Here is a 12,831-nt window from a genome sequence, read left to right as displayed (position 1 = left end):
TTTTTACAAGCTCACTTTCAAATATGCTATTAAAGGAGCATATTTCCTTAGCAGGTGAAATTGAATCCAGATTTACAATTATGTCTATACATAATGGTTCTAGTGAAATAGTTATACTAGTGAGTTGGGAAAACTTTCTCATAAAGAAGCATCTTTGATTTATTTGAGTGTCCCTAGAAAACAGGTGCAATTGTATATAAATTGACCAAGGAGCAGATTTAAATAAGCTTGTGTTAAAAGTGTAGTATTGGGCACATGATGAAATAATCTTAAAAAAAGAATAAAAGAATAATAACACATGTTGATATCGTGTATTTCTACTATCCTTGTTTCATATTATCTTGAAATGTTGTACTAAAGAGTATTATATACATTTTTAAAGGCTTAAGAGTAACATTTTGATACACCAAGATTACAAAATATATTTATCTGGTTAAACAGGATATGTAACAGATTTCCAGTAGACATTTTTCTGGATAACAATTTTCAATTTCCAGAATTGTCAAACCATTTTTAGAATTAGAAATATAAATTGTATGCCTTTTATGACTTTTCTTTGATTAACTACTTAATTCACCATTCTGGAAATTCACCACCATTACCTGTTTATCGAAGTCCAGGTTCAATGAGAGGATCCAAATTCTTAGTGAATTCTAAACATTTGAGTTCTATGAACAATTTCCATTGTTCTATGAAGCATATGATACTTATTTCTAGTAAAATCTTAATGGTTCACTTTAATTAAGAAGTGGTTCTGTGCCCCTTTAATATATATTTGGGAATACTGCTGGTACTATATATTTGTAATAATGTCTTGTCAGAGGTTGGCATTAGGAGCCACAAAGCATAGTTATAGAGTGCAAAGTCTAATTCAAGGAAATAATACTAGGGGTTCAATCCGAAAAAAACACCAGACCAATCTAAATGAGCCAGTATTCCCAAGCAAACATAAAGTGAATATAACAATCTAGGCAAGAGGTTCATGTGTGAGGGAACTTCATTAATATTCGAGGCATGAGTGTAATAAGTCAGGCTGAAAGTTTTATACCACCGACTTTAGCTACCTTAGTTCAGCTGGCACTCACTATCTGATATGTCCATCCAGTTGTATTGAGGCAACAGCCCTAGCTTGTGTTCCTTAAGTCTTATCTGGATGCAAAATCATCCAGATATGCTAAATTAGTGTCAAAGAGATCTTTATTTCCAAGGAATATACCCTTTCGAGCAAGCATATTAGTGCCACTTTGCCTTCTGATATTCAACACTATTGTGCCACCATCAGGTAGGCTGAATGGCTGCAGTGATGAAAACTGGATGCTTGATCTAAATTTTCTTCTTAGTGAGGACTAATTCTACCCCAAGCTCTAGGCAAAAGATTTTATTATATTGCTTGACCCCTGCCACTTACAATGAAGTCATGAAATATAAGAACAGAAGTATTTTCCTTTGTTATAGTATTACTCTATAAGGTGGACACTCAGAAATTTACAGTTAATTCATTTTGAAATTATTGTATACTATTAATATAAAAGGAGCATTTTGCATGTTTTTATCATTGTCAAGTTTAACATTTCGTGATCAGCAAGCCCTTTTAAATGATTAATAAAATTTGTTATTTGAATTTATTTTTTAAAAATGTATACCCACTTTGTGCAAGCCAGTTTGGTGCATTGTTTAAGATATCAGGCTAGAAACCAAAAAATATAAGTTCCTGCATAAAGCCAACTGAGTGATATTGGACCACTAATTTTCTCTCAACCCTAGGAAGGAAGCAATGGCAAACCACCTCTGAAAAACCTTGCTAAGGAAACTGCAGGGACTTATCCAGAGAATCTCTGACAATTAGATAATTAAATAGAAGAGTGAAAAATCTACTTTGTAATGGAAGGTTCTTTGACATTCATGTCTTACTATAAACATGTTTGGGTAAAACCAAGAATGCTTTCTTATTTTGCATTCCACTTTATCTAGATATGTGTGAATAATGTCAACAGGTTGGAAAATCAGCAAAATTGCTTATACTTTTTATACATAAAAAGCAGGAACACACAAAAATTATTGCATTATTTACTAAGTGAGTGTAGTTTTCTCTTAGTGATACATTAATCAACATAGGGAAATCCCATAGTTTTGAAGAAATATCTCTATATAAAAACCAAATACCACTCACTCATCACAAAATCTCCAAAACTGTAAAGTCTATAAAGTTGAAATTCAGCACGTATGTTTCTCTTGGCTGCTAGGTGCTCGCCAAGAAAGGATTTGTTGAAATGACCATCAGATCATCAGTATTTTTTAGACAGTATTATATTAACATGTGTCGATGCTAAGAGGTTAGACATTCTACTACCCCTCCCCACCTGAAAGGAACTCTGTTCCAACTGCCAGTTGCCTTATATTAACACACTCTGATGCTACCCCCTTCGTTAGATCAGGTTTGAGCATGGCCAGTGTGTGACCCATCCGGCCTGCGGGCTGGGAGTTTAGACATTCTGCTACATCAATCTACCTGAAAGAACCATGCTCCAATTGCCAGTTGCCTTATATTAACATGCTAAGGAGTTACACATTCTACATTAATTTTCAAACTTAAAGTATCAAGCCCAATCACATGGTTTCAAAATGAAGCATGGGTATTCAACTAGTACTACATATTGTCCTTTCTTCAATAGGAGCAGCCTTTGGTAAGTCATCATTATTGCTTACTTGTGTTTAAAGATCTGTAGACACATTTCTTTTTTTAAATGATTGAGGTTCATGAATATTTAATACAAATATTAGAAAAACTAGCAAAATTAGCATTAAAATATGTTTGTGGTTTCGGTTCTCTTTGCATTTATAAATAAATGTCTGTTGCCATGAGAATAGGAGTGTTTAAAACTAGCTTTAAAATATCATTGCTTTGATATTAATGCATGTAATATCTAAGGAAAAATGTGATAAAGAAAACAACATATAATTTCCAAATGAATGATTAAGTTTCCTGTAGATATTATGATTACAGTGGTTGTTTAAAAATTAAATGTGTGGCTAGTTTTCCCTCCCAAAAAAATAATAGGCAGTTTTCTGCCAGTATATTAGATTAATATTTCTCTCTTATCAGTTAGTAATAAAATAATCATTATTGTCATGTTACCAAACAGCAAAATAATTTCTTCAAATGGCTTGATAAAATTACTAATCAAATAATTTTTGATTATTATCTTTTTTTCCAAAACAGCATTATGGGGATGCTTTGTGGAAGAATGTCAGATTTAATTGTCCTCAGTAACTATCAAAGACAGATCACTTAACAAATTTTAATATGTAGAGTTCTACAATTTTAGTTATTTAACATCTGGCGAAACATGTGTAGATTACCAATTATAATATCAGATTTTTACATTATTTGCACTAATGCTGAAGTCTAAACCCATGTTTCTTATGGGTTCCTATTTTAATGAATAGAATGCAAGAAGATATGGTTCTTAATAATTCATGTTCTTACAGTTTTATTTGTCCGATATCTGCTTCTTCTTCTTTTTTTTTCACTTTGATTTTTTGTTCCATGCTGATAAGTATCTGAGGAGGGTGTCAAATTATTTAAAAGAAACAACTGTAGAATAAAATAATTTCTTATCTTTTAGAAAAGCAAATCTGCTTTCTAATACTATATGATGAAAAGCTTAACTATGTATTGTTTGCCCTGAAAATAAATATTCATCGCATTTTGAAGTTCTGTCATACTTTATTTATCAACTGAAGAGGAAATACATAAACCATTAAATTTGCTAAAAATTTGTATGTTATTATTATTCATATTTATTCTCTTCAGCTGTTCTGTATATTGAGACTATTAATTATAGGGGTTTGACCTTGAATGCTGATGCTTATTTACGAAGTCAAAATATTATTGTGAAAAGAGCAAAAGTTGTAATAACAACATTTTCTAAAGTACTACATAACTCAGCTTCTTAGTACTCAAAAATGAACACAAATTCTAAACAAATGCAGATTATTCCCTTCAGACTCAGAGCATAATATTACTCACATATAGACATTTGCATCTGACAGGTCATTATATATTTTTTTAAAGGAAAGTGCATGATTCTAGCAGCAGCCATGCATTTTTCCTAAACAAAAGGAGAAAAAAGTTGGGGTCCTCTTAAAAACCTGGCTATGAAGCCTAAAATACAAGACAAGTATTTTCATTTCACAGACTAGAAAAATTCCTTACTTCTAAGTTTCTTGCACGAGAAATAGCCATTGCAATATGGTGTGCTTGTTTTCTTTCCCATGCTCCGGCTGAATGTTTTTGACTACCACTTACATTCCAAATATAGGTGTAATGTATGTGGTATTAATTATCCAGTGATTTAAGATATATGCAATATCTGAATGAAGAGCATTCTAGCAAATTAGGATGGTTGGTGTGTTCTATGTTTATTAATGCATGTTGGTGCAGAAATAATTTCAAAGATTATTTGTACCAAATTTTAAATTTGATTTAAAATTTAATCTTAAAATTATGGTTTCATAATTCAGTGGTTCTTTAATTTATACTCGTGTACACTTTTGCTTTTATATTACCTTTCCTTCATGTATGGTACAACATGGCCAAAAAAGTTCAGTTATGTAGTATTTTCCAAATATTTTCCTGTGTGTGCGCGCGTATGTATATATGTGTGTGTGTGTGTGTGTGTGTGTGTATGTGTGTGTGTTGTATTTGTACTGATAAATAAATAAAGGGAGACTAGTATAGATCTATTTCGAGCTAATTAGCTCTCATCAGCTAGCCATACCCTTACTGGGATTTGAACCTGGGCTGTATTATATCTTAGGCAGGAGTCTTAGACACTAAGCCACAGGCTCGCCTCCTTATCAGTTGAGCCAAGGAAATAGGTATGTATTTGTGTTACAACCCCTGGTATGCCTAAATATGAGAGGAAGGTCACTACTCCCTCTTTCTGTCCTTCGGCTCATCACAGAAGACCATGCAGGCAGAAAACCATATTTTTAATGGTATGGCTAGCTGATGAGAGCTAATTAGCTCGAAATAGATCTATACTAGTCTCCCTTTATTTATTTATAAAATTTATTTATATATAATTTTTTTATTGGGAAGAGTATGTTTTTTTAAAGAAATAGATTAATATAAGTTTTAAAGTATGTTATTGTTCAGGACAACAGCTATGCAAATCTGTAATTGCTAAAATCAAATGTACGAGTACGACTTTCTTATTTTGTGAAATGGAAAATACAAAAATATTGTTCATAGTAATACATATTAAAATATAATTTGCAAATAAAGTGTATTTTATGGGAACTATATTCTTTATAAAATATTTATATCTATTATAATCCATATATTTCCTTTGTAGCTGAATATCGTGAACATAACCTCTTCAGTGGTGAATTCAAAATGGGGAAACTCTGCAAATTTTGTGATGTTAAATTGACAACATGCACCAATGAAGGTCATTGTTGCAGTAAGTGCAACCTCACTTCTATTTGTGCAAACAAAAGTGAAATCTGTGCAGCTGTTTGGTAAGTACATTGTATCTGTGCAAGAATTGGCATTTGATTCATTGGGTTGGGTTTTGTTTGTTTTAAATTTGTCTCCAACTTCCACTATGCCTTTTGATTATTGTGACAGTTTTCAGAATAAAACCAAACTTTGTTTCAGTTCATTTCAATGTAATATATTGAAATTCTTATTTCTTATATTGCATGAGATTTTGCAAAATGGGGTCTATGTAGTTATGAAATTCAGATATTTACAGTACATCTGATAAGTTCTAGTCCTTTGGGAAACAGAAGTAAAGCAGATGAGTTAGGATACAATCTCTTCAGAAGATGGTCACTATAGACTAGATTTGATTAAAAGTATATTAAGTTATGCCTATTTAAATTCACTCTAGTATTGCTCACTATAAACACAGAACTGTACAAGCTATAATAGATTCCATGGCTTGAAAAATGGAAGTTTAAAAGATACTCAACAGCATTTAATTAAAACTTATTGACCTGGTTTAGATTATCATATTATGGCTTAATAATAAGTAGATGTATGAGGAAGTATTTTTGACGACTTCTACAATTCTCACAACATAATTAAACTGGGGATTTCTAAATAGTATCAAGTTTTGCTTCCATCCAGATTGGAAATTAATGTTAAGAGATTTGAAACAAGCCAAGGATATTAAATTGTCTTTAAAATACTGGCTTGTTGCAGCAGTGTTGATTAGTTTTCTAATGTGTACATTAAGAAGAACTTTGATTATAAATTTTATAGGAGATTGAGATGGTCGTCTATTATGGTCTTACTCTCCCTATCTGCCATTTCTACTACGTTCGTTATGCTATCTTCCTAACATGAATCAAATTCTGTAGATACACATTTGTGTATCTTAGATAGCAGAAGATATTCCTCCAAGCATCTGGGACAATCTTTGTTTTAGATTTTTATTTCAACAACTTATGGCACGGACATACATATTATAACTATTGGTGCATAACTAGTGATTCCAAATTCACATCCTCAGTTCAGTTGTTGGCTTTCATAGTACTAACTAAGGTTCATTATGATAAACTAAGGTGATCCTGGCTAAGTTTATTTCACAGTGAAATAATTCATGTATAAAGGATGTGCCTCTGGAGGTTATTACATCAATGGTGAATATATTAGGATGTACACATTATAGTTAACCAAGCTGGATATTGCCTGTATCCATTTATGTTAGTGCATGAAAAACTTACTAACTCTTTCATCTGCTATTGAAAGAAAAGTAGATGACCATCCAATAAATCACAGTGAAGACTATGAATGACTGGTTATTAAACTGCTTTTGTCTTAATGGTTCATTTGTTAGTCTTATTTGAATTATTTAATAAGCTGGATAAATACAAGCTATTTCTGTTGTCTTTTATTTTGTATAACTAGCCATTCCTCAAAAATGATTCCCAAGTTGATTCAAAACTACACAAATCTATTCGAGACAACTATTTCAGTTAATACATATTTGTATTTGTGATGGAAGATAATATTGTATTTAATGTTTTAGATAATTTAATGCAGTTTAAATTACTGCAGTAATCATTATAGAAATGTTATAATTATAGTATCTTCAACCTTGCCTGAAATTTAATTTTGCTGCATTTTAAAAAAAAATTCTGTATAACCCTATTTAGAAATAAATTTGTGCTTTTTTATTTTCTACCATTTTTAGGAGAAAGAATAATGGGAATATAACTCTGGAAACAATATGCCATGATCCTACACTAGAGCTCCATGGATATAAATTGGATGATTTCAATTCAAAAAAATGCTTTATGAAAGAGAAGAAAGGAGCTGGAGGATTGCTATATATGTGTTCCTGCAAAGATGATGAATGCAATGATGAAATTATTTTTTCAGAAAGTAAGTGTATTTCATTTTATACATGGGTCCACTTTTTGACCAGGACTGTCCAGTTGATAAAGAAGGCTTGCATGGAAGCCTCATGATCCTGAAGAGAGAATGGTTGCTTTAACAAGTCAATAAAATTGTGAAATATTCCATGCCACTTGCATAATAAACTTATAGATCAAAAGAGTTCTGATTATTATATTTTCTTCCAAAGTAGCAATAGTAGAATAATTCATAAAATAATAATTGAAAGAAACATTCCCATTCAATCATTGCATTGGTTTCTTCCGCTGCCCCAATCATACTCGGATGAAAAGCTAAACTAAGTCCCTGGGATGACCCAATGGACTTTATAAACTGCCTCCAAAATTTTGCTGTAAATTGGACTTCCCTATCTGATATGATTCTGTGGGGGATTCCATGTAGCCTGTAGATCTGCTTGATAAACAATCTAGCTAGCTTTTTTGCTGATGGGAGCCCTGGGCAGGTGGTGAATGGGGTTGTTTTGAAAACAAATCTACGGTCCAGATGACTGTATTCCCTCTGGTGTCAGGAAGCTCCACAATAAATTCCATGGTGATTTTCTCCCATGGTCAGGACTTGTTGGAGAAGATCTGGAATCTTCCTTAGACTCTTTTTCATGGTTGCACAAATGGCACACCTTTTTACATAGTCCTCAATGTCTGTCTTAATTTCTGGTCACCAAAATTGTATCAGGGTTTTTAAATAGCCAGAATGTCTAGTTGGTTTAGTCATGGCTTCTTGAAGTACTTGAAGCCGTAGGCTATGGGGCACATAGATTTTGGGTCCCTTGCATGCCAGCCTGTCTTTGAGGGTTAGTGCCCCTTTATTATCTATATACCAGGGGTCTGTTAGTAGTTCATTTTTTTTAATAAAAGTTTTTTTTTCATTTTCAAAACAAACACAACACATCCTTCTTTACATACTGTAGAAAGTGTATCAGTTGGTTACAAGAAGGCTTACGTGCATCTCTTCCACAGTTAACAAACATAATTCATATTAACTCAAGTATTTTAACTCAGATATTTATACATGTTATCATCATCATACCTCCATTTTCATTTGACTATAATTGTTTAAACGTCCTTCATCATTAAATATACCAAGATTTAATACATAACCACATATTGGCATTTCACTTACTATTTCTAAAATCCTCCAATAACACTGAATCCTTATGTCCTATTCTAGCTAAACGTCCATAATATTTAATAACAAAGTTTTTTAGGTTCGCTTTATTTTTTTCCATAAAGGCCTGTGCCTCTATGGGTGTGTTGATTCTGATTCTTGTCTCCTCCCAGAATATCAGCATACCTTCAGGCATCAACCATCTAAACCACACCCCCTTCTGGTATAGTTTATTCGCCAATTGCGAATAGCTTTTCCTTTTTTCCCTAATTTTTTTGGGAATCTGCTTCAGAATGGTTATCTCCCTGTCGTGGTATGTCAGTGTTTGCCCCCTTTGTACACCCAGAATTTCATCTCTTGTGGTTTTCCTAAGGAATTTAATATGAACCTCCCTGGGTACATTGTGTGTTCTGGCATATGCTGAATTCACTCTATAGACCAGATCTATTTCCCATTCCATCTGCTGTTTATCTTTGTGTATGTATTCAGCTAGAATATTAGTCATAATGTCCCTTATGTTTTCCCCATCTGCTTCTATTACATTTTGAAATCTAAGATAAAAGGACATTCTCTCAAACTCTGTTTTCATTTGTTGGATATCAAGTTCTTTGTTCTCCTTCTGTAAAGCCTCTACCCCCCCTTTCGCCTCCGCCACCCCACCCTCCACAAGGTCCAGTCTCTGTGAGTTCTTATAAATTTGAACTTGATTCTCTTTAATTTCATCTTTCATTTCCCTTAGCTGTTTCTTAATTTCCTCCTGGCCTTGTAAAATTTGTTGAAGCATTTGTTGAAGGTCTATCTCTGTAGTCTTAGGTTGCATCAGTTCTGTTATCTTTGACTGTGTGGCTGGGCTGGATGTTGCAGATGTTGGAGCAGAAGTGGCAAAGCCAGGTTTTCCAGGAGGTGGTCTTTTTGGAGACATGGTTTATAAAACAAAGAGATCAGTCAGTGTAGAAACTGGGCAGCTGGAGAAGTAGAGCAGGCAGGCGAGTCCAGAAGGCAGAGGATCCAAACAGGTGGGAGTTTCTTTAATCACTCTAGCAATAGATGAAAGTTTTTTCTCCAAAGAGTTCAGAAAATAACAATCCACAAGAGATTCCTCTGGGTGACTCGGAGACAAAGACCGGAAGCCTGAATTTTAAAGGTGGAGTCAGGTTTCACAGTTCATGAAGACAACGGAAGTGTGCCATCTTGCCCTGCCAGCTTTGGGCTCAGAGGCATAGAAAATTTTAAAAGTTTAAAAAGTTCTCAGGTCATCAATAAGTTCTGGATCTAAGTCCCATGAAACACACTTTTACTGGGGTGAGGCATCGTTAGTTGGCTCTCCCCCCTCCTCCTTCCCCAGGGGGCGAGAGCAGAATTTTAACAAGCCGCTTGTCCAAAGGGGGGGGGAATAACAAAGTTTTTTAATCCTTCTTTCCAAATCACTGTTTACAATTTACATCCCATTTCCTTATGTTGTACCCATACATATATATACGTTGTTATCATCCGTCCTTTATGTGACTATATCCTGTATCATATCATTTTTCTCTCTAATAATCAAGACTTAACTGAATCTAACTTAATTCTTCTTTTATTAACCTTTATATATAATCCAAAAGGATTTATAATCTTCCTTTCATGGGTACCATTCAATATTCATATCCAATTATTACTTATCATAACACTACACATTATATACATTATATAATGTATCAATTATTTATTTAACTATATCTATTGTCACTAAATTTCACTAGGTTTAACTAGTTTTAAATTATACTCTTCCATCTATCAACCTGTATCTTTTCAGTAGCAAAACACTCTCATATCTTCTACTATTTGTGGTGTCAGTCCTCTAATCATCTCCTTAATCAACTTTGTATGGACTCCTCTTAGCAACACTTTGCTTATAAAATCTCTCATGTAATTTCGATGCCCTTCTTCTGTTTCCTTAATCAGCTTATCTTTGATTGTCGGTAGTGTGATCAATGATATTGCTAATAAAATTTCTCTCTTTAAATCCATAAATTCTTTTGTTTTCTCTTCTTCTATATTTTGCCATCTGGAGTAGATTTCCCCTCCATTTAATTCCTCTTTCAGTATTCCATTCTTTTCCTTTTCAGAGACAAACCAATCACCATAAATGTCAGCAATTTTAATTTCTTTATATTCATTTTCCTCTTCGATTTTTAGGATTTTAACCATCACTTTTTCCATTTGATAAACATCTTCAATTTCTTCATCATACTTTGCTGTTAGATGCACTAAGTCTTCCAACTTCTTCTCTATCCTCTCACATGTATCTGATAATTTCTGTATTTCTGAGAATATCTTTTGCAGACTTAAAACTTCTTTCTGCTGTTGAAATTGTGCCATTATCTCCAGCTAACAAACACTGCTGCTCTAGCTTAGAAGGTTTTAACAGGATTAAGCATAGATTCACAATAACATTTCATTTTCACCTTTCTCCGGTTAAAAATATACTTCAAAGGAACATCTGTGTGCTTTTCTTCTTATCACACTTTATAAACAAGCAGTGAGACCTTGAAGTGCCAAGCCAGGATAATCAGTGAAAAAAATAATAAAAGTGTTCGTTTCCAATGCACAAATCTCCAGCCTCCGAATAGCAGTGTTATTGTTGCAATGTTGCAATTTTCTTTGTTTCTTTTTGTATCTTTTTTTATTTCAAGTTAAAAAAAGTCCGATTCTTAAATGAGTTAGAAAAACACCCACAGTAATGAAAGAGGAGAATTTTAGTCCATAGATTACAAAGAATAGTAAAAGAAAAAAAAATAGAAGAAGAAAACTTAGTCCATTCATTTTAAAAGGCTTGCATAAATTCCATCCGTGAAGATAGAGTTTAAAAAGTAAGATAACCCACTGTCCAAAACCATTCCAAATTTAATTCTGCTGCTTATTTCTTCTGTTCTTCAATTTAAATTAATTTAAAGTTTTTTATAGGCAGTCACTTTTAAAACAGTAAAAACTCCTCACCAGCTGGAAACACTTTCTCTTTCCATATCCTTCTGTTTTGGAGCTGCCCCGACTTCATCAGCCAAATGGCTGGATTTTTTGTCACCGGCTTGAAGAACTTCTCTTGGATCAGAGACTTTGTGATGTCCCTGAGATCAGCAAGACGTATTCTTCCTGTTCACCGTCTCTGCAGGATGGTTTAGGTCCCTTTGGACCACCCAGTGGCAAAAGTATTGACTGCGATCTCAGAGCATTGAGATTGCACGTCGTCTCGGCACGACTTCGGCTCCTTCCACTTCCATTTTTAGTTCATTCTTGAGGTTTTGGATCATGCCCCCCCCCCCACCTTGGGTTTTTATCCTTTGATTTGTGACTGAGTAGTGGCTTGTGCTGCGGGTTGGAAGGGGGGAATCATCACATAGATTACTTCCTGTAGCTTGCTGTTGAGTTGTGGTTTTCTAGACAGGGCATCAACAAGTAGTTCTTTCCCCCCAGAATATACTTTAGTTCAAAGTTAAATCATTTGAAGTATTGCGCCCAGTGAACATGCTTTGGGGAGAGTTTCCTGGCTTTTTGAGCAGTTCTAAGTTTTTGTGGCCAGTCCAAACTTCAAACGGTACTTGACTGCTCTCCAGAAAGTGTCTCCATGTTAGCAATGCCCATCGGACTGCATATGCCTCTTTCTCCCATACTGCCCACCTCCTTTTGGTGTCAGTCAGTTTTTTGGAAGCACTTACCCTGGGGTAGTACAGCAGTGACTACAACATCATTGCCGTCTGCTTACACTACAAAAAGCTGGTCAGGGTCAGGGTGTTTGAGGGTGGGTTCCTCAGCAAAAGTCTTTTTAGTGTCTCAAACACCTGCTGACATTCCAAAGTTCAGTTTATGGGTGGACTGACCTGGGGTTTCTGGTACCCCCCCCATCCTAAGTTTTAGTAGTTCTGTAATGGGCAAGACTATTTGCGAGAAGGAAGTAATTGTCTATAGAAGTTGGCAAACCCTAGAAAGCTTTGGAATTGTCTGCTAGTATGAGGGGGCTGCCAATCTAGTACTGCTTTGACTTTTTCTGGGTCCATTTCTATCCCCTCAGTAATCTAGAGCGGTCTTGTGGAACTTGCATTTTGACAGCTTAACATACAGCTCTGCTGCGGGTAGTTTTTTCAGCACTTGGCACACTAACTTTACATGTTCTTCTATGGTTTCACTAAATATAAGAATGCCATCCAAATAGATGAGGACGCCATGTATGTATGTAGCACCTACTTGATTAATTGCATGAAGTCAGCAGGGGCCCCTTGTAATCCAAACAGCATTACTTTGATTTGGAAGCTGCCTAA

At 34.3% G+C, this 12,831-nt stretch overlaps 1 protein-coding gene across 2 annotated transcripts in view; it reads left to right on the top strand.

The window, feature by feature from the left end:
* The window catches only part of TGFBR2 (transforming growth factor beta receptor 2), a 49,906-nt gene that overhangs the window by 14,009 nt on the left and 23,066 nt on the right, over positions 1-12,831 (top strand). For both annotated transcript variants that reach the window (XM_081971637.1, XM_081971638.1), the window contains exons 3-4: positions 5,361-5,526; positions 7,209-7,399. In XM_081971637.1, coding sequence (XP_081827763.1) covers positions 5,361-5,526; positions 7,209-7,399 — 357 coding nt within the window. The remainder of the gene's footprint in view (positions 1-5,360; positions 5,527-7,208; positions 7,400-12,831) is intronic.

Source organism: Natrix helvetica, assembly GCF_964273705.1.
Source record: "Natrix helvetica genome assembly, chromosome: Z".
Lineage (NCBI taxonomy): Eukaryota > Metazoa > Chordata > Lepidosauria > Squamata > Natricidae > Natrix > Natrix helvetica.
Note: the sequence above shows the minus strand (reverse complement) of the source record. Positions and strands in the feature narration are given on the sequence as shown.